Source organism: Alternaria conjuncta, assembly GCF_024043145.1.
Source record: "Alternaria conjuncta strain BMP 0040 chromosome Unknown scaffold_12, whole genome shotgun sequence".
NCBI classification, from domain to species: Eukaryota; Fungi; Ascomycota; class Dothideomycetes; order Pleosporales; family Pleosporaceae; genus Alternaria; species Alternaria conjuncta.
This window is the reverse complement of record NW_026250101.1, coordinates 563,354-586,427: the sequence shown is the minus strand read 5'-3', so window position 1 is coordinate 586,427 and position 23,074 is coordinate 563,354. Positions and strand designations below refer to the sequence as shown.

General features: G+C 52.6%; 9 protein-coding genes and 1 non-coding gene across 10 annotated transcripts; 5 read left to right on the top strand and 5 right to left on the bottom strand.

The window, feature by feature from the left end:
• Positions 1-231: 231 nt before the first annotated feature.
• On the top strand, positions 232-3,010 carry J4E85_008147 (uncharacterized protein; the record flags this gene model as incomplete). The annotated part of the gene is made up of 3 exons (XM_051472374.1): positions 232-1,159; positions 1,225-1,832; positions 1,880-3,010. 3 exons carry the CDS (start codon positions 232-234, stop codon positions 3,008-3,010), a joined length of 2,667 nt encoding a protein of 888 aa, XP_051323839.1.
• A 196-nt stretch (positions 3,011-3,206) lies between these two features.
• J4E85_008146 (uncharacterized protein) lies at positions 3,207-4,915 on the bottom strand (the record flags this gene model as incomplete). Its single annotated transcript, XM_051472373.1, has 4 exons — positions 3,207-4,262; positions 4,320-4,391; positions 4,447-4,721; positions 4,849-4,915. The coding sequence occupies 4 exons, from the start codon at positions 4,913-4,915 to the stop codon at positions 3,207-3,209; spliced, it is 1,470 nt and encodes a 489-aa protein (XP_051323838.1).
• Positions 4,916-6,075: 1,160 nt separating this feature from the next.
• J4E85_008145 (uncharacterized protein) lies at positions 6,076-7,773 on the bottom strand (the record flags this gene model as incomplete). Its single annotated transcript, XM_051472372.1, has 3 exons — positions 6,076-6,991; positions 7,102-7,200; positions 7,253-7,773. The coding sequence occupies 3 exons, from the start codon at positions 7,771-7,773 to the stop codon at positions 6,076-6,078; spliced, it is 1,536 nt and encodes a 511-aa protein (XP_051323837.1).
• A 516-nt stretch (positions 7,774-8,289) lies between these two features.
• On the top strand, positions 8,290-9,246 carry J4E85_008144 (uncharacterized protein; the record flags this gene model as incomplete). The annotated part of the gene is made up of 1 exon (XM_051472371.1): positions 8,290-9,246. The coding sequence occupies one exon, from the start codon at positions 8,290-8,292 to the stop codon at positions 9,244-9,246; it is 957 nt and encodes a 318-aa protein (XP_051323836.1).
• Positions 9,247-9,430: 184 nt separating this feature from the next.
• On the bottom strand, positions 9,431-10,823 carry J4E85_008143 (uncharacterized protein; the record flags this gene model as incomplete). The annotated part of the gene is made up of 3 exons (XM_051472370.1): positions 9,431-9,710; positions 9,764-10,458; positions 10,509-10,823. The coding sequence occupies 3 exons, from the start codon at positions 10,821-10,823 to the stop codon at positions 9,431-9,433; spliced, it is 1,290 nt and encodes a 429-aa protein (XP_051323835.1).
• Positions 10,824-14,783: 3,960 nt separating this feature from the next.
• Positions 14,784-17,576, bottom strand: J4E85_008142 (uncharacterized protein; the record flags this gene model as incomplete). The annotated part of the gene is made up of 2 exons (XM_051472369.1): positions 14,784-17,282; positions 17,343-17,576. The coding sequence occupies 2 exons, from the start codon at positions 17,574-17,576 to the stop codon at positions 14,784-14,786; spliced, it is 2,733 nt and encodes a 910-aa protein (XP_051323834.1).
• A 259-nt stretch (positions 17,577-17,835) lies between these two features.
• J4E85_008141 (uncharacterized protein) lies at positions 17,836-18,429 on the bottom strand (the record flags this gene model as incomplete). Its single annotated transcript, XM_051472368.1, has 1 exon — positions 17,836-18,429. One exon carries the CDS (start codon positions 18,427-18,429, stop codon positions 17,836-17,838), a length of 594 nt encoding a protein of 197 aa, XP_051323833.1.
• A 410-nt stretch (positions 18,430-18,839) lies between these two features.
• On the top strand, positions 18,840-18,966 carry J4E85_008140. Its single transcript has one exon. It is a non-coding gene; the product is annotated as a tRNA-Thr (tRNA).
• Positions 18,967-19,368: 402 nt separating this feature from the next.
• On the top strand, positions 19,369-20,127 carry J4E85_008139 (uncharacterized protein; the record flags this gene model as incomplete). Its single annotated transcript, XM_051472367.1, has 2 exons — positions 19,369-19,669; positions 19,724-20,127. The coding sequence occupies 2 exons, from the start codon at positions 19,369-19,371 to the stop codon at positions 20,125-20,127; spliced, it is 705 nt and encodes a 234-aa protein (XP_051323832.1).
• Positions 20,128-20,500: 373 nt separating this feature from the next.
• Positions 20,501-22,381, top strand: J4E85_008138 (uncharacterized protein; the record flags this gene model as incomplete). Its single annotated transcript, XM_051472366.1, has 1 exon — positions 20,501-22,381. The coding sequence occupies one exon, from the start codon at positions 20,501-20,503 to the stop codon at positions 22,379-22,381; it is 1,881 nt and encodes a 626-aa protein (XP_051323831.1).
• Positions 22,382-23,074: the final 693 nt, after the last annotated feature.

Below are 23,074 nucleotides of genomic sequence, written 5' to 3'. Positions count from 1 at the left end.
CAGATCTGACGATACGGCCCCCAAACCGACAAGACACATTATAGTCGACGTGCCAGTGCAGACGGACCTTCAACACATGTTCATCTCCTTCCATCTCCCTCTCTGTGCTCGCATTCGCTTTTGAAAGGGTCTCCGCTATCGTCCCTTGATTAAACAATTATAATTGCTTTCCAACAAACCAGTTCAGCCAAAGCGTTACAGATGCCCGGGCCCCGCAGAGAAAAAGCAACCATGATCTCTGAGGGAAGCGAGGACACACAAACCGGCGCACCTCAGGAGGTCATCAACGAATTCTGGGACAATCTCATTACGAAGCGACCCGAGAAGGTTACCAAGATATTTCCACCGAGTTTGTACGCGCATCTACTGCCTACGCAGCGTAAAGAGGGGATCGTCACAGGGAAGAATGCAGCTGAATCGTATGAAGCGGCCGCTACGCAATGTCGCGCTCGCGTTGCCCGCGTCGTCAAAGAATGCCATCGTACAAATGAGAAGTTTACCGATGCCGACTTTGACATTGAAGATCTGTCAGACAAAAATTGCCAATGGGGTTTGATGAGCTGGTTCAAAGAGGAGCCAGCAAAATCAACAAATCCACAAGTCAGCCCTATGCGGCTGGGTAACGCTCTCTCCACGCTGGTTCAAAGTGGGGTAGTCATGTCTGATGGCGCGGTGTTCGATTTCACAGCTACGGCCAAGCTCCTGACCAACAGGCCGAAGAGCAGTAAAGACGGCCCCAATTCTGTGCATCGCGTTGATTGGATCTTCGAAAACCCGCAATTCGAACTCGACGGCTTCTCCAGCTCTGATCTCAGACAAGGCTCGAATGGCGATTGCTGGTTCATTGCTGCTGTGGCGACCATCTGCAGCAATCCTGTTCTAATGAACAAGATCTGTGTTGCTAGAGACGAGGAGTGTGGCGTCTATGGGTTCGTCTTCTACAGAGATGGCGAGTGGATCTGGACAGTCATTGACGACAACCTGTACCTCGAATGCAGCGATTTTGACACCGCTTTTGGGGACCAGTATGACCCAGCGAACACCAAGGAGAAGAAGTACAAGAAGAACAACCAGACTGGATCCGAAGCGCTGTATTTCGCATCTTGCGTTGATGAGAATGAAACATGGCTACCGCTGTTGGAGAAGGCTTACGCCAAAGGTATGCCCGATTTCCGCCAGCCGCGGTCGTTTGGAGTATGTTTGAGATTACTAACGAGCTTGCAGTGCACGGAGACTACGATGCCATTGCCGGCGGCTGCAGCGGCGAAGCGGTGGAAGACCTGACAGGGGGCGTTACAACGAAGATTCTTACCGATCGCGTCCTGAGTAAGAAACGACTATGGGCAGAGTTACTGCAAGCCGGCAAAGAGTTTCTATTCTCAGCCTCCTCGCCTGGCATGGATGGAGATGACTCGGACGCTCGAAGGGGGCTTGCCCTGAGCCACGCTTATTCGATATTGAAGGCAGTTGATGCTGAGGGTGAGGACGGTACCAAATACCAACTTGTGTTGATACGTAACCCTTGGGGCAAACGAGTCCATGCCGGCATGGGCGAGTGGACTGGACCCTGGTCCGACGGGTCTCGGGAATGGACGGCATACTGGATGGACAAGTTAGGCCACAAATTTGGAGATGACGGCCTGTTCTGGATGTCGTATGAAGATCTGCTCAAGAGGTTCGATCTTCTTGACCGCACGCGGCTCTTCAACGAGGAATGGACTGTAGTGCAGCGTTGGACGAGCGTACCGGTCGCATGGGTTACTGGCTATGTGAACACAAAGTTCTCGGTGGAAATCAAGAAATCTGGGCCGACCGTCTTTGTCCTATGTCAGGTAAGTCGCAAGGCATTATTCGTCCTCAACATACTGACTCTTCATAGCTGGATGAGCGCTACTTTAAGGGTCTAGAAGGCAAATATGACTTCGACTTGCACTTCATATTGCAAGAGCAGGGTTCTGCAGCAGGCGACTACATCATACGCGCTCGAGGTGCTTGGTTTGGCAACCGTAGTATCTCCGCCGAAGTTGACCTTGAAGCCGGAGTATACGAAGTCTTGCCAAAGATCGAAGCGTCAAGAAACAAAGAGGCTCCAGATGTTCCGGAGGTCGTCACCAAGCTGGCAGAACGTAACCCGCAAAAGCTCAGGCAGATTGGTCTCAACTACGATATTGCAAATGCCAAAGGCATCTTCGAACTATCTGAGGAAGAGCAGAAGAAGAAGGAACAGAGAAAGAAAGAGGCGAAAGAGAAGAAGATGAAGAAGAAAGAGGCAAAAGAGAAAGAGAAGGCTGAATTCGAAGCGTGGAGAAAGGAAAAGGCGGAGTTTGAAACATGGCAGAAGGAAAAGAAAGCCGAGTATGAGGCCTGGAAGAAAGAGAAGAACGACCACGAGATAAAAGAGACTCCTGAAAAGGCGGGCAAGTCGGAGACAGTACCACTAGACAACGGTTCGCAGCCGGAGCAAACCACTGCGACGGATGCGCCTGAGGATGCTAGCCACGGTACCGAGCAACTCACCTCATCCGACACAGACGACAAGCCAAACGCCCCGGCCAACCTCACAATCCAACTAAAGGACTCCTCAGACAAGACAGAGCCCGCTACAGAACCCGCACTCGAACCACACGACCCCAGCAACAACAGCGGCGGAGACCACACACCCACCTCCGAAACCTTCCCCAACGAGCCCTACTTCAGTCCATCCCAATCCCCCCGACCTTACAGCCCCAACCAACAATTCCCGCCCCCACAACGCTTCCACTCCCAACCCCCGCCAGACTTCCGCAGATATCCTCATCCTCGTGGAAACCATGTTTACGGCGGAGCCCCACCTCCACAGGACGTGCCTCAGGCGCAACAGCCCAAGCCGTGGAATGCGGTCTGTGTGTTGGGTTTGAGAGTGTATAGTCAGGATCCTGAAGTGAGTATCAAGTTGGTGAAGCCGAGGGATGATGAGGAATGTGCGATTTTAGATGTCGATGGGGAGACGGCGGCGGGGGCGACGATGTGATTGCGCGCCGCGTAAGACATCTATGTGCGTGTGCGATTACGACAGAGCGCGACAATCTCAGCACGGCGTTTCGACTATTTTGCATAAGTTAACGATGCCATTATTCATGTCTTCATTGCTATCGATATGCAGCTCGCAGGTTCACCATGCTATGTATCGCCCCCATCAAACCATTCTCTCATCGTCGACTGGTACCCTACTCAGCCAACTTAGCACCGTTCAGAATAACCGCAGCCCTAATAGTTGCGCCATTTCCAACATCAAAAGTGTCATGCACAGCCATACCCTCCGCACCCATCACATCCTGGAAGCCCACCTGCGCACTTCCAAACTCGACGTCCTTGTTCAACAACGCGATCTTGAAAGCACCAGGGTTCGCAAGCATAGCTGCAGTGAGCGGAATGCGGAACGCCTGATCGAACGCAGGGTTGAAGATGTCAGTGCCGGGAGTGTAGGTCTTGACTGCGGTCTGGAAGGTCTTGTCGCCCCAGGTAACTTTGACACTGGGGTTGAGCTCGTCGCGGTTACCCTGGAGGCCACCGGCGCTGGCAATGAGGACGGTGGCTAGACCGCAGACTTGGCCTTCAGCCTGGCCTTGAGCGTTAGCCGAAGAGAGGACCTGTGCGTCGTTGACGAAGTTGAAGAATTTGGCGTGGATCAGGAGACGCGCTTGAGTAGCATCGCCCTTGTGCGAGAGCTCCAAATCTTGCGAACCACCCTTGAGAAGAATCTCCTTGACGCTGGTGGAGCCAATACCGATGTCGTCATCACCCGCCAAGTCATCGTCCTGGATGTCTACAGTGATGTCCTGCTCGAAGTCTGAGACCAAGAAGTCGTGGGTCTCGTTCCACTCTGGCTCGTGGTTGTTATCCACAACGCTCGTCTTCCACTCTTCTTCCGCGCCTACTTTGACCTTGACGTAGCAATCTGGTACGTCCTCGAGCTTGACCTTGGATAGAAGCTTCCTCATGGTACTCTTCTTCTCGCCCTTTTTGGGAGCACTAATCCCGGTTGCGCGGGCGACTGTAATGCGGATGATACCGTGGTGAGGCTGGTGGCACTTGAAGTAATCGACGTCGTTCATCATCTTGACGAGGAAGCGGTTGGGGAGTACGGCCATGCTATCGATGATGCCGAGGATGGTCTTGCGGACGGTGCTGTCGATAACAGAGAAGTCGGCAATGTTGGCGGCGTCGGTGAAGTCGAGCTTGAGGCTTGGGGTGTTGAGGAAGGCGACTTGTGCTGCGCCGATCTAGGGCTTGCTTTAGTATAGAACTCCATGCCATGCGAGACGGTTGTAAGGGCTTACCAGTGGGATGATGTTTACTAGAGGGCATAGCAGCACGCTGATTCGGCCCTTCATATGGACCTTCTCAACACCCTGTATACCATGTTAGCTCAGCTGACTAACTTCTTTCATTACATTCAAAACTTACCACTTTAGGCACCATGCTGCCGTCAAGCTCAAAGTCACAGACACCTTCCCAGGTCATGTCCATATCGAGCTTTATGCCGTCATTCTTGGTCTTGTGGACATCGACGTTGGAGAAGCCGATGGGGATGTGACCAAAATCGATCTTGACAAACTTCAGGTTTTTCAGAGGGCCAGGTAGTGTTGAGGCGAGGATAGGTTCGACGGTGTCTTTGATGATGTTGGAGCCTGCGACGCAGATGTTCGGCCAGAGGTTCTTGACAATGTCGTTGAGGAAGCCTGGTACATGCGCGTTAGCATGTTTCGTGCCCAAATTCGGTATCAGTGAGTGAGCGTGCGTCTATCGCGGCATTGATCATTCATTCCATCAATATTCCGCGGACGAAGGCTTGGAAGTGGCATTTACCAGCTGGTTCAGCACCACCAGAGGCTGTCAACGCTTCCACGAGAGATGCGGGCGCCTGGTTAGCCATGATGTGCAGTGAGAATGGCCGTCTTTGTATTCGGTTTGCTAGTAGCTGTCGAGCGGGTAGGTCTAGTAGCTCGCAGCGGGTAGTGCGTGTTCAAAGGTTAGGGGATTCGTAAAGTAGAGGAGTTTGGTTGAGGGACTGTCAACCAGTTTTGAAGCTCGTTAATTGGAACGCTACACCACGTGTCGTTCCTGTTTGTTGCTACCTGATCTTGGAAGCTCCAGGTTGACGTCACTTCTCAAACACGCTATGCGGCAAGTGCAAAGGTTGAACCCCGCAGTGGCAGTGAAAGCCACACGTCGAAGCCACAGACACGTGTCATGCTTCGCGCTCGCGCACCAGCCACTGTCAACTTCATGCATACCTTAGGTCAGCAATTCCCGTTACTTGCCTCTGTGAGTATGTCTAGCCATTTCCGGTACTTTGATTGTTTGCATCTTGAATGCATGTGTAGGGTTGTTCGCATGTTCCAATACGCCACGACTACGCCACACTTTGCTTTTCACCCTCCATGCACGCTCCCCCAGCTGTCACATCGCAATCGGCGATCGTCGCATCACGCACCTAGTCCCGCAGATACATCGATGGCGTAGTCGCTAATCGCCCAGAAGCAACCGTGAACCCCTGTGAATATCTCATATCGGTTACCCCGAGCCGTCTTTTGGTGGCTGCCCATGTGTGAACGACGTGCATATGAAGCCGAGTTGCTTTTACGGGCCGCTGTCAGATCAGAGATGACAAGGGTCCAGGGTCTTCGGTTTCATGGAGCCGTGCTATATCACGAGAACGCCTGGTATACCGGGTGGCTTGAGCTATATATGGAGGTCGGCATGGGGTGCTGTAGCCGAACTTTCTCAAATCTCGTTACGGTCACTGAGCATCTGTTGCGTATATCCATGTCTGCAGGCTTATGCCTGAAACCGCATATGGATCTTCTACCGAGCTCGATACGCAAGATGGGAGATAAGCGAAGGAAGACGGGGAAACGGTTCTTGTGCCGAGGGCATTATGCGATCGATCTGTTGCATGGAATTGAGCTGAGCGGCGCAGGAGACTTCAACAGTGTATCATGCTGTGGGATTCATATGGACTGATTAGAATAACGTGTTCCGGTTTCCCGCGACGCTGTTACTACGCTGACAAGATGCCTGGGTCTCGTTCTTTCACAACGGCGGCAGCGGGTTGCCATTCGGCGTGAGCCCGTCACACGCACTCTCCAATTCGCTTGCAGCGATACTCTGCGTGACTTCTCCATCATACCCAAGCAACACACCCTCGCCACTGGACTTGTAGGCTTCCCATCCCAGTTTGGGTAGCCCATTAACTGGATCCTCCGCGAAAGCAAGGTAGTAGTCCTGCGCTTGCTCGCTTACCATCCTTTCGAAATCGGTACCGTTGCCTCTTGCAATACCGTAAGTACCGAAGTACAGCGGAAGATCAGACGAGTGGAATGCACCCTGCCAGAACCGAGGTGCAATGTTGCTAAAGTTTCCAGCATACAGGTAGCGAAAGGTAGTCGTGTTGGCTGCCATGCGATCGTAGGTCGTCTTCACAACTGGGCAGAGGAAGTTTGAAGCAGTTGCAGCGTCGGCCTCAGCCTGGGGTGGCCCGTATGTCGCGTTGTATGCGGGGAAGGCGCTACCCTCGTTATCCGTTGTGCCAATAATCGCCGGTTTGAGCGTGAAGTTTCCGGCCTGAGCGCGCTCCGTGTAGTTGGAGAAGACCGTGACATTGTCGACGACTGGGACGAATCTCACACCCGGCGAAGTACCATTGTCAGAGTATTCCTTCAAGAAGCTCTCAATGTCACTCGATTCGATCTTGCGCAGGCAGTCGATTTCGGCATCGGGGTCGGTCTCGTCACATCCGAAGTGTTGAGCGACGAAAGTGAAGTTCGTTTGCTGGATATCAGCGCTCGCGATCGACAGGAAAGACGATCCAGAGTTCATGATCAGGCCCGAGACGATAGGGTCTTCGGGATAAGCGAAGTTGTAGTAATCGACAGAGATGGCACCTGCAGACTGGCCCCAGAGCGTAATACGATCTGGATCACCACCGAAGTTGGCTATGTTGTCGCGGCTGCAAGATGAGTAAGTTTCTGATCCATGCCTTTAAGAAGACTATAGATCCAAGAAGAAGAAATGGGTATAATGAACTGATCCATGGCAAGTTCATGTATGCACACTTACATCCACTCTAGAGCGAGACGTTGATCTAGGAAGGCCAGATTCTGTTCGTCATCGGCAAGGGCTTTGGCATTGGGAAAGCCAAAGATGTTCAAACGGTAGCTGTGGTGTTGGTAAGACATGTGTTGGGTCATATGGATTGAGCTAGACTTACTTGATCCCAACCACAATGTGCTTTCCAGTTCGTTCCACCCATCTGGCTGGAACCTGATAAGGCACCGTGGGTCCGCCCGTCACGAAACCTCCACCATGAATCCAGACTAGGACGGGTAACGGCTCCGACTCGTCTGTATCGGTCTCACAGGAAGACAAAGGAGCCCAGATGTTAAGATTGAGACATTCCTCTGATTGGTAGTCGCGTGGCGAGATGATGAACTCCGGCGCGTCCGTCAGCCAGACATTAGGTGCATCGCCCTCGAACTGGGGGCAAGAAGGGCCTAGGTTGGTTGCTTTGAGCGTCTCGTTCGCTCTGCACTTTGGAGCCGGTGGCAACCAGCGTCGGGCTCCCACAGGCTGTTCGGCAAAGGGTATACCCAAGTACTGTGCGACGTTTGGTGTGATGTCATCTGTAAAGCCTTCAACCGGTCCAGAAGACGTGTCGACGTGCAGAGAGCTGACAGCAGTCGCAAGATGAAATTGACCGATTCCAAGGAGGAGTGCTGCAGCAAGCGCCATGATTGATGGATGAGAAGACTGCGGAGGTGGGGATTGGCGTTACCCCATCATGGTTATTTGTACCTTTTCTAGTACCCCAGATTATCACGGATCAACGTCGTCACTAGTCATGTTATAGCTGCATGCACCCCATCGGGGTCTTTAACCGACGAAATTACGAGCAGGTTTTTCACTAGGCTCTTGGATGCTGACATCGCGGTTGTGTTAACCTGGAATGGATGAAGTGTGAGATGTGCAACACTGAGAGATATTTGCGCTCAGTAGGAACATATGGAAACGCTCATGCATGGCGTAATGGTTGAGAATCCTTCGTTATGAAGAAGCAGTAGGAACAAACTCGGCCAACAATGATCCGGGGCAGGCGCCGTCCCCACACTTCCCCACTTTGTACATCGGTATCGTCACCGAACCGTCGACCATGTTAAGTACGGCATCATCCAGCAGTAGTAAGAGACCTGAATCCAAGCCTTACTCCAAGTCCTACTCCAAATTCGCATTTGTCGTTCAGAGATCAAAATGAAGGTCTTAATCACTGGGGCCGGTGGCTTTGTCGGCCAAATTCTGGCCAAGAAACTCATCGAGACAAACACCGCAGATGCACTCATTTTAGCCGACGTTAACCCGCCTCCCAATCCGACATCGTCGCAGAACGTGCAATGCACGTCGGCAGATCTCACCTCGCTTTCCGCATGCGAAGACCTCATCGCCCAATCGCCGGATGCCGTGTATATCCTACATGGCATCATGTCGAGTGGTAGCGAAGCGAACCTTGAGCTTGGTTTTAAAGTCAACTTCGAATCTGTACGCCAGTTACTCGATACCATCCGGACCAAGCGACCAGGGATCAAAGTAGTCTTCACGTCTTCCTGCGCAGTGTTTGGCCGGAAAGCAGTAGAAAACGTAGCAACAGAGACGGACGTTGTACCTATGCCAGAGTCAAGCTACGGCACCCAGAAACTCATGATCGAGTTCCTTCTCAACGACTATTCGCGGCGTGGGCTTATTGACGGACGAGTCGTGCGCCTGCCAACTGTCTTCGTAAGAGCAGGCGCACCGACTGCTGCGGCTTCGTCTTTCGTCTCTGGCATTGTACGCGAGCCGATCCATGGAAAGGAATCAGAGCTACCGGTCGACCCGAGCATTGGCATATGGCTTACTTCACCGCGCGCACTGGCGACCAACCTCGTGCACGCCATTAAAGTTCCGGCGGAAAAGTTTGGGCACTTCCGCCAAGTGCTGTTACCCGGTTACACAGCTACGAGCGGAGAAATCTTGGACGCTTTGGAAAAGGTCGCTGGAAAGGAGACGAGAGCTTTGGTGAAAGAGAAGAGAGATGAGACTACGCAGAGGATCGTATTGAGCTGGCCGGCGAAGTACGACACGGCGAGAGCGAGAGATCTAGGGTTTAGTGAAGACGTTGGGCTCGAACAGACCATTCGTGACTTCATTGACGGCGAAAAGCAAAAGTCATGAACCATAATAATCCTCAACACCCTTGCTTTAGCAAGGGGCAACACAAAATTGAAAGCATCGCAAGGAGAGGTCAGAGGTTGTGAAGTCGTGTCATTATGTTCATTTCGTTATACTACTGTCAGGACGTCTTTACACCTGACATCTTACTAACTATATACATTATTCCTTTCCTTTTCCACCTGTTCTAACCGTAGACGGGCGACTTGGTGTAGCCGGGGAACTGCTTGAGCAAGTTCTTGTCGAGCGTCATCAACTCTGGGCAGCCAAGAGGTCCGATCAGGCTTCCGATGGCACTGGTGAGGGCGTTGAGGGGTCCGAGAAGAATGTCGGCCTTGCCTTGGGCTGATGCCTGGTAGACGAAGCAGCCAAGGTTGTTGCCCTCGAGGAGAGAAGCGCCGTTGAAGACACCGCCAGTCAAGTCGGCAACATCAACACCGACGAAAGAGTTGGGAGTACCAGTGTTTCTGAAAGTGTGTTAGTAAGAGTTTTACGCAATGTCAGAGGAGGATGAACGTACCCGCCAATGTCGAGGAACTTCGGGTGGAGAAGAGCAGCGTTGACAGCATCCGCAAGGAAGTAGGTGGTCTCGTAAGGGTACTCAAGAGCACGACGGTACCAGTTCTCTGGGATCTTCTCTCCGCCCTGGACAGCCCTGTAGTTACCGTTGTTTCCCTCAATACCGAACCACGACTTGAGGACGTCGTATGGGAGGATACCAGTGGGGTCTTGAGCAGTGTGGTTGGCCATGAAGCGGAAGATGAAGGTGTACGCAGCAGGTTGCACCAACACACCGGAGAATGGTCCGTTGAAGAAGTAGGGGTTAGTCTGCTTCTGCACATCGAAGCGGTGGCTTCGGAACTCAGTCAAGCTGTCCAAGGTGACGACACCACCGGGTGAGTAGTCAATCAGCTCTTGGAACTGGCTAGCGACAGTCTTGTAGTTGTTGCCAGCTTGGTAAAGGTCGGGCCTTGTTGGCGAAGCATCGGCTTCGTACTTGTTGTGGGAGCCGCTCAGCCCATTGCCTAGGGTACCTGTGACGCCTGCTTGCGCGATGGATGGCGTGCCACCCATGGACCAGCTAAGAAGGTCACCGTCGAGGGCGCCACCAAGAACTGAGAGGAAGGTCGACAGGACGGGGCCCATGCCTACCACCTTTTGGGTGGCTTCGATGTATTGTGCAACAGTGGCGTATCCATTGTGGGGTAGGTAGTTCTTTAACGTGTTAGTCTCGTCAACTAAGTAGGACACAGTGGAGGACTTACGTGGTTGGCGAAAGCGTTAAGACCAGGGCAAGGTCCTCGGAGGTCATCCGCTCCTGGAGCAACGTACTCATGGCCGCTACCCTTGGAGATGTTGATGTACTGGGCCTTTGCGTCGAATTTAGGCACTGGCTCAAAGATTGCTGTCGCAGCACCTGCGCCACCTTGACGGCCTTGCAACTTCACCAGTCTCGCGGCCTCCTCGGCGCGCTTTAGGAGCTCGGGATCATGACCAGCAGCGTCCAAGATGGCGGTTGGCCAAGCGCTGGCAAGAGGCGCCGCGGCGATTAAAGCTAATTGAAGAGAAGAGAAGTGCATGTTTGTGATTGATGAGAAGACTTGATGCTGGCAATGAAATATAGACCAGATGGGTCGGGCATGCTATATACCAATCTGCAGGTACGTACCCAACATCGCCATCACGTTTGCTGTCACCCATAGTCTGCATGACGCGCATCGGCGACGTGAGTATGGCCGCGGTTGACCTGGTCGTTCAACAAAGACCCCGCTGTCGATCTCTTGGTCGATAGTACACAACGGGCGTCGGCCATCTCCAGGGACGCTTTGGGCTGCGCGGGATCATGTGGAGATGACAACCACCCGCCTGTGATTCGTGAACTGCTCTCGACCGGAACCTTAGGCGCCAGACTATTACCTATGGATCCGGGGTAGTGCCCGAGGAAGAAAGGTCAGATGGGGAGAAAGTGGGATTGTGGCCAATATCAAGCGACCGCCACCCGCGCCGAACAGGAGGCACCTGCGAGAGTTATGATACTAGCCGTCCTCAAAGGTCTAAGACCTGGCTGAAGTTGGTATGCACGATGCGGTAGTTGGCGGCACTTACCAGGGGTACCCTCCGGATGTTAGCGTGCCCGAACCAACAGGATCAAAGCCCGTACCCAATTATGGAGAACGGTCAGCTTCCCGTATACCAAAGCATCGTGAGATCTGCACAACGCTACTTCCGATGCAACTTAGACACCCCTGAAGGAAATTTATCAAAAGACGGGCAGCAGAATATTTGGAAAGTTGCCTCGGTCAAAGCGCCTTGGGCCAATGACGGCGATGTTGATGGTAAACTCTCTGCTCTCCTAGGCTGCCAAGATCATACGTCACAGACGCACTTGATCGATCTTGCAGCGTGCCAACTGTATACTAGTTTTCTTGGGTTGCGGATGGAGGCGCTGCGGAGGAGGAATGTGGCTGTGAAGTGTAGCACTTTGCACAAAACCGAGGAAATGCCCAGGTGTGGAGGCACGCGATGTTACCGGCAGAGATCGGCATGGAGTCCTTCATCCACTGCTCCCATCTCCGCTACCAAGATTTGTTTGCGCAGGGCATTTTCCCCGTACTTTTCTTTTTCGATCTTAAGATCTAGACACACTAGTACCTGTCGTTCACCCTGGCGCTACATACCTAGGTAGAACTTTCGCATTCGCTAGGTCTACTACAGCCGATATTTTCCGTCAGGAGTGTCATAACACCAACATCGCCGGTACCCGTGGGATTACTGGGACGCACTATGGAATCAGAGGGTGGTAGTTGTCTCACCGTAGCGTGCGCTTTGATCGAGCACAAGTGCATGACCGCCAATCACATCCTCAAGCTCAGTTCCTCACAACCGACCCTCTGAACAGAGCACCATGCTGCCGGTAAACACCAATGCTGAGCAGGTTCATGGTACCAAATTATCCACCTGGAAAGCCTGCAAATTTGTGCCTAGGCCTTTCACGATGGGTGTAGGATTTACGATTGGGTTTGGCGGAAGCTCCAAAGCTGTCCTGACAGCAGTGCGACAGTTCAACATGTCAGTAGCACTTTACATCGATGCTAATGTCATTATTTCATCGCACGTAATATGGCATTCTCCGTAGCCAATGTATGTGACGAGGCTCAAGTTTGCATATGCAGCACTCTCCGGTGACATCAACCATTTAGGAGGAAATTTTACACGGGGAAGCAAAGACGGCCGCATGTTCTTCGGATAGGGAAGCTGTTATGTATGGATGAGATGTTTATGCCAGCACAATCTATGGACAACTCTTTGCTTCCGTGTGTGCTGTCTTGAAGTTCACCAAGGGCGTTACTGCACTCATCAACGAGCTTGACCGACTTTGCTGCACCGTTGATAAGGCTCTGACTAAGTACACGTTCCGAACTGCGGCTGACAACCCCACGACAGTCTACAGTAGTCAAGTTCATCATTGCCACACCACCCATAGCTTGAACAGCATCTCCCGAAAGTACTGCCCGTACAAGTCTGGCCATTCCCATCTGCTCCACACCGTCCGCCAGTGCTGACGTTGGTCGGAACGGGCGCTGCAGATGAAGTCCGACTAGTCGTTGGTGTTGGCGTTGGTGTGGAAGTAGTTGTCGGTGTGGGCGACTGTTGAGTCGAGGAGCTGCTGGGAGCAGGGGCCGGCGCAGAAGAAGAGCCTGGCGGCGGTGCCACGCCACCGCAAGTCCCAAAGCCAAGACGACAACCAGTGCCGCAGAAGTCTACGGAATTACCACAATAGTAGTACTCCGAGCAGCAGCTTCCGAAGGCGGAGCCGGCACACGTGGTCGCGTTTCCGCATTGTCCATTCGTTGATGGGATGAGCGTGCCGGATGGGAGTGGTGGGAGAGCAGATGAGCTCGAGGGGGCAGGGACTGAGCTTGTGGGTGGCAGAGGGGTGGGAGTCGGTGTGGGCGTAGGTGTTGTGGTAGGCTCTGGTGCTGCATCACCGCATCTTCCGAAGTCAGGCTGACATCCAACTATGACTCCGCAGTGCTAAAGAGACCCCCGTAAGCTTGCGTGAAATCGAGACGTTGGGATCGCGCATACCTCGAACTCAGTCCCACAGTAGCCATAACTTGAGCAGCATTGGTTACCACCGCATCTCTGGTTACTGAAATCAGCACCACAGCGTCCCGCCGCTTGTCGAGGGAACAAGTAGTGAAGAGAGCGAGAGTAGAGGTTTGGCGTTGTAGTGTTACGCTTCTCAATATATTGCGCAACGGTATCTTCGATGCCTTCTGATACAAGAAGAGGTCCTCGTGGATGCGCAACGAGCGTGGTTTCGATTGACGGGTCAGCTAGAGCTGAAACTCCGCAGAGGCTCAAAGCTCCTGCCAGGCTGATCAGTCTCCAATGCATGGTAGACTTTCTGCAAAGGTCGATGAGATACCAGGTAAACCGGACATTTCCAGTGAGCAAACCCAGGTATTAATCACACTTCCACATGGCCTCACGGAAGCTAGGGAGAGACAGCCAGGCGACAATGAAAAATATGCCCACTCAATATAGCAGATAGGTTTACTGGGTACTTGGCCGCGTGCATGTGAGGCTCCTTCGAGTCTGAGAATATGCAACAGACCAATGAAAGACAGTGCCAAACTCGTCTTCTAGATTGAAACTGTAAGCTTTGATGGTCGTACAAGTGTTTACAGATATCCACGTTATTGTTAATATGGAGGCCAACCGATGGGTATCTTTGTGGGGCCTGTTGCGATTGCGCATGTGTGGGAGACCATCCGAGAATGTCATTTCTAGAGGATTTGAGAAGTTGTAGGGGATATTGAGATCAATGTGTGCATTCCAATTGCTCTCTGGCGTCATAGCCCGGTAGGCGGACCCAGCTGTCGTTGCTTCGTCCAGTATGGTCGCACTCGTAGCCGCAAAGAAGCATGGTGGATGCTCCGTGCAACCAACCGAATGGTGTTGTGGGGCATCTGAAGCATTTCCCGGCACATGCCCACGTGTGTCTCGTAGAATTAAGAACGTTCGCGTGTTGAAAAAGGCTAAATGCAAGATGCCGATAATACCGAAATTTGATAGGAGCGACGACAAGGTAATGCCTGAACGTCATACTTGAAGGTTTTCTGACATCTGGAGAGTAGGTTCGATGCAAGGTACCATCCATGATGGGGTTGCGTTACCGGGTAAGTTGGCCTCTTCCGAAAGCATGTATTAGCCGCTGTCATCCGTGTCGCGCGAGGCTGCCTGCTGATCAGCTTTAATGAAGCGCAATGCCTTGGGCATCCATGGCGCACGCACGGCACAGAAAAAACTTCATCGTTCGATCTCAGTCGTGAATCCGATATTGGGTATGAGGACAATAGAAGGGCTGCAGAGCGGGAAATCGCGACGCGCCCATGACGCGTTGACCTGCAAGGGAGGAAGCAGCCGCCCAGCCACCCGAGGATCCACCGTCGAAGTCGCAACACCATCAAAAGATAATCCTAGGTCTTTTTGTAAACATGCTGGGTATTCAAAAACAAAGATGGCTAACTAGACTACGCTCTCAGTCCCTCCATAAGAGCACCCTCCTCTCTCTTCCCCACAGCCTGAAAGACAGCACCATCACCACCAATATCCAATCCCTTCTCCGCCCTCTCATACGCCTCATCACTCCTATCTAACAAAATCTCCAACTCCTCCTTCCCCAACACCTTCCCACTTTCCGTAGCCTCAACATCGAACTTCTCTCCATCGCTTCTCCTGAGGAGCTTCTGTAACTCCTCAACCTCTTGCTCCTTCTCGTTACCCCGAGTCCCGCCCCGGTCATTCCGCACACCACCCTTTCTAATGACAAGCTTTTCGAGGCGACGCTTCGCTTCTGCAGATTCAAGCAGTTTCTGCTCGACTGTGTTGCGTGTTGCGAAGCGGTAGACGATGACATTGCGGGTTTGACCGATGCGATGGGCGCGGTCCATGGCTTGGAGATCTTGCTGAGGGTTCCAGTCGCTGTCGAAGAGGATGACTGTATCCGCTGCTGCGAGGTTGATGCCTTGGCCGCCGGCGCGAGTGGAAAGGATGAAAATGTCCGCAGCCTCCTTTGTGGTAGATGGCTTGTTGAAGGCGAGGATCTGGTCTTGACGGTCTGTTTGTGCGACAGATCCATCGATACGGGCGTAGTTCCAGGAGCGTAGGTCGAGGTAATGGCCTAGGAGGTCCAGGGTGGTGGTGAACTGAGAAAAGATCAGGACCTTGTGGCCGCGACGTATCAGCTCGGGGAGAAGTGCATCGAGGAGGAGCATCTTGCCAGAAGTTGACACGATAGTCTCATCGGGTTCTGTCTCCGATGCGAAGGTTTCGGCTCCGTCAGTGTCTGCTCGTATGAAAGGGTTGAAGAAGTTGTATGGCGAGTTACAGCACAGTCGGAGCTGCATGATGGGGTTACCGAGCTTCTTCTGCATGAGCTGACGCTTTGCGATCTCAAAAGTCGCGGCTCGCGTTCTCTCCTCTTCAGCATCAGAGCTCAGGTCTTGTTCTTCTTCCTCGGATTCTTCCTTGCCTAGACCATCGAAGTACTCGTCATCGCTCACTTCTTCATAGTTCTTCTTGGGCCGGCCTCGGCTTCTCGTTGAGGCGACAGATGCGGGCGTACCTGCTCGAGACGTCTTCGCGCTCTTGCTTGGTGTCTCCCTGCTACTCAAGGCTTTACGTTTGAGACTACCGTTATTACTGCGGATACTCAATGGCGTTCCTGCTCGACTGCTTAGACCAATGCTCAATCGTTCAACAGCCTTTTCTTCGAGATAGGATCGACTAGTGCCATCAAGAATCGCCTGGTACAGCTCGCGTTGCATCGAAGTCAACGGGGCGTACAACACATACTCGCGTTTCTTGGGCATCAAGCTCTCGACATCTGTCTTGACTCGTCGCAGCAAGAATGGCTTCAGAACAGCATGCAGTGACTTGACCAGATACTGCTGTCGCTCTTCCGATAACAGTTGTTCGAAGCTCGATTTGTCTTTCAGCCCAGAGAAGTCAAACCAGCTCTCAAATGTGGACAACTTATCGAATACCGTGGGCAGAAGGAAATGCAGCAGTGACCACAGCTCCACAAGATTGTTCTGCAATGGCGTACCGGTGATGAGGAGACGGTTTGCGGACTGGAACTGTTGCAATTCGCGAATAAGCCGGCAGTCAAGATTCTTGATGCGATGTCCTTCGTCGATGATGATGAACTGCCAGCCAAAACTCGTGAGGTACTTGCGATCGTTCATGCAGATCTCGTAGCTGGTGACCATGATGGGGAAGTCGGCGGTACCGGGGTTCCGTAGCCTAGTCTTGCGCAGCCTTTCGCGCTCCTTCTTATCACCATGGTATAGCATAACCGGCATGCTGGGTGTCCATTTCTCAAATTCTGCAACCCAATTACTTGTGGTGCTGAGCGGCGCGGCGATCAGGAATGGCCCGTACGACTTGTTCTCCCATAGATGTGCGAGCATAGCGATTGTCTGGATGGTCTTGCCCAGACCCATCTCGTCTGCCAGAATGCCATTGATGCCGTTGTTGTAGAGTGACACCATCCACTCAAGGCCCTCAAGTTGGTATGATCTCATAGTACCTCCGGTGACCAGCTTCGGCTGCCGCGCAGACTTGAGGTCTGTCATGCCAATGTCCCCTGTCTTGACATTGTCTTTGTCATCCTCTGCTGCTTCTTTCAAGGCCTCTCCAACGTCCTGATTGCCCGCCTTCTTTTCTAAATCAGCCTTGCTGAAGTAGCTCGCTATGTCCGAAGTCTGCTTCTTGGGTCTACCTTGGCCCTTGGTGTCTGTCTTCTTTGGTCTGCCCGCGCGTTTCTTTGGTGTCGCATCCTCTTCTTCCTGCTTCGCCGTTGTCGCGCCGTTGGCCGTGGATCCGCGCGTAGCTCGTCGCTGCGATGCTGCTGCTGTTGTATCGGCAATCCTTTCGCGCTTCGAAGTCTGTCCGTTCGTCTTCTCGTCTTGCTCGTGCTCCTGTTCTTCTTGCTGCTGCATCTGCGCAAGCATGACCGATGCATACAGCTGCTATACGTTAGTAATCATTCGGAGCAATATAACACACTGTCTCAGAGATGAACTGACCTTGCTCTTGTTCATCAAGAACTCCAATTGCTGGAACTTCTTGTCGAGTACTTCCCTGCCGCTCTTGATGTCTTCTTGCCTCTCCTTCTCTAGTTTTGCTTCGCGTTTCGCGTCATCTTTTTCGCGTTGCGTTCTCATGCGCTTCTCCTCCCGCTGCATCGACTGCGGTACACTCTCTGAATCCATGTCGGCTGGTGGTGGCGATGAAGCGGGTGTAGAGTGCGATCCAGACATGGCGCTGGTAACAGGGGAAACGGTCATGTCGCGTGCGATGAGAAGTATTGCTTAAGAACAGGATCAACGGGAACGATGGTATTGTATCTAGCGCCAGGGGTATGTGGTGATGACCGCATGCAGTGGAACGCGGTCGCGATGAAGGGGACGCGCTAAGTGGAAAATCGATGACGATGTTCTCGACGCGCGATCACGCCTGAACTTTAATTACTTTTGTCCACCCGTCCCGCGACGCGACTACAGTCCAGTCAACGCGACATTAGAGCTTCAAGCGATAGAATACTGCGTCCTCTGGGTTCTCATAATAGCTGTCAATCTCTTTAAACCCGTACCTCTCATACAACTTTCTTGCAGGTTTCATGCTGCGAAGTGTATCGAGCAGGATCTCTTCATAACCCAGTTTCTTCGCATGCGAGAGCGCAATTTCCATCAATGGCTTGCTGAGACGCATTCCCCGCGTTTCTGGCGCGAGAAACAAGCGCTTGAGCTCGCATGTCTTGGTGGGTGGTGATGTCGATTTTGCTAGTAGTGCTGCAGATTCAGCCGTGGTGGGCGTAGCGAAGAAGGGTCGGATGGCTATGCATCCTATGGCTCGCTCGTTCTCTCTTGTGGTGCTGAAGCCGGCGGTACTTTCGTGACTTTCCCCCTCCTCTGCCGAGGAGACCAGTAGCCAAACAGCCCCTCCCTTTTCAGTTGCGTATTTAGCAGGTAGTTCCGCCAACTCGTGGTCGAAATTTTGAAAGTCGAGGCTGATGGGCAATGACTCCGCGTACGCCCTGAACAGCCGCCCTACCACCTGCTTGTCGGCGGGGAATTCGGCGTCGCGGATATGTATGTTTGGAAGCTCAGGCATGCCGATGTGTGTCCTCTTGTACTGCGGAGGCATAAAGTGGTTTTCGAAGGTGCAGTGAAGATTTCAGATGCAGTTGGTGTACCAAGCTTGATTGCAACACGTTTCTGTTTGCTTCAAATACTAATCTGCCTTCGCGACGTTGCTCTTGAAGGGCGCAGTTCTAGCCTTACTAGCCTATGCGTATTCTCCACTCTCGGAGTTCGGAGTGGGACACATGTTCTCGAGGGTTCGCTAATGGTGGAGCATCGTGAGCGCCCTAACCTCACCAGCGCCCCAGCCATTTTCGATTGCATTCTCAACTAGATTATATTTTATTTAATTCCTCAAATCGCCATCAAATCACGTGTTACGGTCTTATGGTGAGCCCACATCACCACACCATTCAGCGTCAACACCATCTAACAATCACCAGGTCTAGTGGTATGATTCTCGCTTAGTAAGTCGCACTGAACACAATTCGCTCCCTTTCCATTCTAACAATTCCTAGGGGTAAACCCAAGCACAGCTTGCGAGAGGCCCCGCGTTCGAGTCGCGGTAAGACCCATCACTTCTTTTTTTGCGTTCGCGATGGACTCATGGTCTTGAACCACACGTTTCTTTTTGCATGCATAGCGTATAGAGAATACAGCATTGTTGCGCACATCATAAGCGAAAACTTGACCTCACCTTGGATTAGATTGATTGTTACCACGCTCTCTGCCACCAATGACTTTGAGGACCGTTGCTTCGGGTTCTACTAATAAACTCTATCCTGGGACCTGCGTAGCTGAGCACTTCGCGACTTCTCCGACAAGACACTCTCCTTCCTCTTACGTCTTAAAGGCAACCCGTACTATTCGCAACTTCGTGAGGCAGTGCTTCGTGGCTTTGTCTATATGAGAAGACGCCTTCCATCTGCTGCTCGCGCTTTCCCCACTATACCTGAGTACCCCTCACACAATGACCATCCGCCCGGCAACACCGGCCGATGAGCCCGCCATGGCATCTCTCCTGGCCAAAGCATTCTTTGATGAATCGCTTTTTGGCCAGACCCTGCATCCTCACCGTAACCAGTACCCAGACGATGTCAAGATATTCTGGTCCGAGTACCTGCGGGAGCACTGGAAGACACCCAGCGAGAGACTTCTTGTTGCAACCACAACGGTAGAGGGAGAAGAAAAGATTGCTGGCGCAGCTATCTGGAATAGACAAGGTGATGACGAGGGGAAGCGTAAGGTGGAGAACGAGTGGGTTGATGTCGGTAAGTATTTCAGCTATCCTGGATTAATTGGTACCTATGCTAACATCCATACAGGACCGGATGCTTTCCAGCCTCTTCCCTCAACGACAAATCGGGCTCTTGACCCCACCAAGCGCAACATCTTGGAGGAAACTATGCCCTACTTCAAGCACCACTGGGATGGCGACCGCAGGAACAACTGGTATCTCGACATCCTCGGCGTTCATCCAGACTATGCTGGCAAATCGCTCGGGCGAGAATTGGTCAGCTGGGGGCTGGACCGCGCAAGAGAAGAAGACGTCCATGCAAGTGTCGTGGCTAGTAAAGGGAACGAGCGCTTCTACCTACGCTGTGGATATGATGAGATAATCGGGAACTGCACAGAAGGAGAGGGCAACCCGCTCAAGAATGCCGGAGTTGAAGGTGGAGATATTCTCTTCATGTTTCCGAAGCAGAAGCAGGAATCTGCTGCCTCGTAAGGGCGAATCTGCCCAAGCATCAACCGACACTCGTATCTCGCACAACCTGTTCCGACGCGTCCGTCGTCAAGATGGTAGCCGATGCGTCACGACGCGTCGCGGTGCTACCAAGCCGATTCTCGGTCCGACAGGTTCCTACATTACTCGCTAGCGAGGCTTCCAACCTTTCTAACCAATCAGCGAGATGACAAGTTGAGCCGAGTAATCTCCCGGTGCTTTTGCGGGGGAGCTTTTGCGCGCTTTCTTACTATCGTCGTCATTTGCGGGTAATCGGGGGACGGAGCAAGAATGGATCTGACTGTAGAAATAAGAATGGCATCGCAGGTTGGCATCGTGCGGAAGTACCTCTGTCATCTCTCGATTTCCTACAACCATGAGGCGCTCATCTCCTGTCTTGGTGTCTCTTGCAGCACTAACAGCAAGTCATATCATTCCTCGTCAAGAATCCATTGATTACAATGCTGCTCCACCGAATCTCTCCACTCTAGCTAATGCGTCGCTTTTCGACACATGGCGACCGAAGGCCCACGTTCTCCCAGCGTTTGGACAGATCGGAGACCCGTGTATGCACTACACCGACCCAGAAACCGGTCTCTTCCACGTGGGATACCTGCATCTGGGTGCATCAGGCGCGACTACAGACGACTTCGTTACATACAACGACCTGAACCCCAACTCCGAGCCGTTCATCCGCGCTGGCGGCATCAACGACCCCGTTGCTGTCTTCGATGGCAGCGTGATTGAGAGGGGAGTCAACGGCACACCGACTTTACTGTACACCAGCGTCAGCTTCCTGCCAATCCAATGGACGATCCGGTATACCAAAGGAAGCGAGACACAATCACTCGCCTTTGCTACGGACGGTGGAAGCAATTTCACAAAATCAGAGTTCGGTCCTGTCATCCCTGACCCACCGTTTGCTGTCAACGTCACCGGTTTCCGCGATCCATTCGTGTTCCAGAACTCGCAGGTTGATGGCTTGTTGGGCAAGCGGGACGGAACCTGGTATACCGTCATCTCTGGTGGCGTGCACGGAAAAGGACCGAGCCTCTTTTTGTACGCCCAATATGACGACGAAGACAGGGATTTGTTCCAAACCTGGGAGTACTTGGGCGAGTGGTGGCATGAAGCGGCGAATTCGACCTGGACGGATGAGGGCTGGGCTGGACGTTGGGGCTACAACTTTGAAGTCGCCAACTATTTTGCTTTGGACGAGCAAGGTGCTAACCCAGAAGGCGAGATCTTTGTTACAATCGGTGCGGAATGGAGTTACGAGCCTATTGTGCCTCAAGTCTCGGACAACAGGGAGATGCTCTGGGTTGCCGGAAAGCAGGAGCTCGTCGACGGTAAACTGACTTTCGAACCTACAATGACTGGGCGACTCGATGCTGGGCGCTCCGCGTACGCTGCTGCTGGTAAAGTCCTTCCTGCAGACTCACAAGCCAGCAAAGCTAGCGGCTCTCCGGATCGCTTCATCACATACCTCTGGCTGACAGGCGACTTCTACGGCACCTTGACCGATGAGTTCCCAACTCCCCAGCAAAACTGGACAGGATCCCTACTGCTTCCCCGTGAACTCAGCGTCGGCCACCTAAACGTCATCGACAACGAGCTCTCCCGCGAGCAAGGTGCATGGAGAGTAGACTGCGAGAACGACAACGGCACAGTCACGCTCGCAACTCTCCACCAGAAGATCGCCCGGGAGCCCTACGCCGCATTCAAAGACAATGCCACAAACACCATAACCCAGTCCGGCGGCTCCATGGCAAACGCAACGAAATTCACCGAAAGCCCAAAGTCAAAACACTACATGCTCACCGCCTCCATCACCTTCCCCTCTCGCTCTGACGACGTACGCGCGGGCTTCACCATCCTTTCCGGACCCCAAGAATCCACAACCATCTACTACCAATTCAGCAACGAAAGCATGATCATCGACCGTTCCAACTCTTCCGCCGCGGCACAGACTACAAACGGTATCCCCACGGACAATGAATCGGGCAAGTTCCGCCTGTTTGATGTTGCGGGCGGACATGGAAATGAGACCATGGTTGAGACGCTGGATTTGACGATTGTGGTTGACGGTGGTGTTGTTGAGGTGCATGCGAATGATAGGTTTGCAGTTAGTACTTGGGTGAGGAGTTGGTATGGGGATAGTACGGATGTTAGTTTCTTTGTGGAGGGTGGGGAGGTGAGGTTTGGCGATGTGACGGTTTATGAGGGGTTGGTTGATGCGTGGCCGCAGAGGAACTAGAGTGTTGGAATTTTTTTTTAGAGTCTTAAGCTTTCACTCGTTAGAGTATGCTGCTATCGTGTAGAGTGTTGGAATATGGAGCTCCAGTGGGAGATGTATATAGTAAGAGCTGTTGTATGATACTGTACCCTATGTTGTTCAGATCTGTTCACTACAGTAATATTATCAGGTATTCGTTTAGACTGTCGAATGCGTTCATAAGTATCTGACTCAAGTCATCCGTCAGAAGGACGACTGAATGTTTCAGGGGAAATTTAGCTCAAGATCAGGCTCGCTCATGTATTGGGTTTCGGTGCTGGGGGAAACCGTGGGTAGCGGGGAAGATTACGTCAGCGACGTCGAGGATATCCCTCCTTTTGGCTAGCACTGCCGCGGTTGCACGAGAAGGCGCGGTGGCGCGCTCTCACCACGAGCGAAACACAGTCGGCCAGACGCAGCTCGCAATGAAATGTGTTTCTCATAGTCCCAAATCACCTACCTCTCCCATTCCGAATTCGCTCAGACACGTATAAGACATCGCGTATCTGGTTTCGTTCGAGTTCCTTTTCTGCTAAGCGCGTTGCTGCCTGCGCCTGCCTCAACGCGCGATATAAGCTCACAGTACCCTGGCACCTTTCACGCCCAACTGTGTCAGAAGCAATTCTCGTGACGCGCAATCGTCAGAACCTTCTCGTCGCCCTCCATCCACCGACA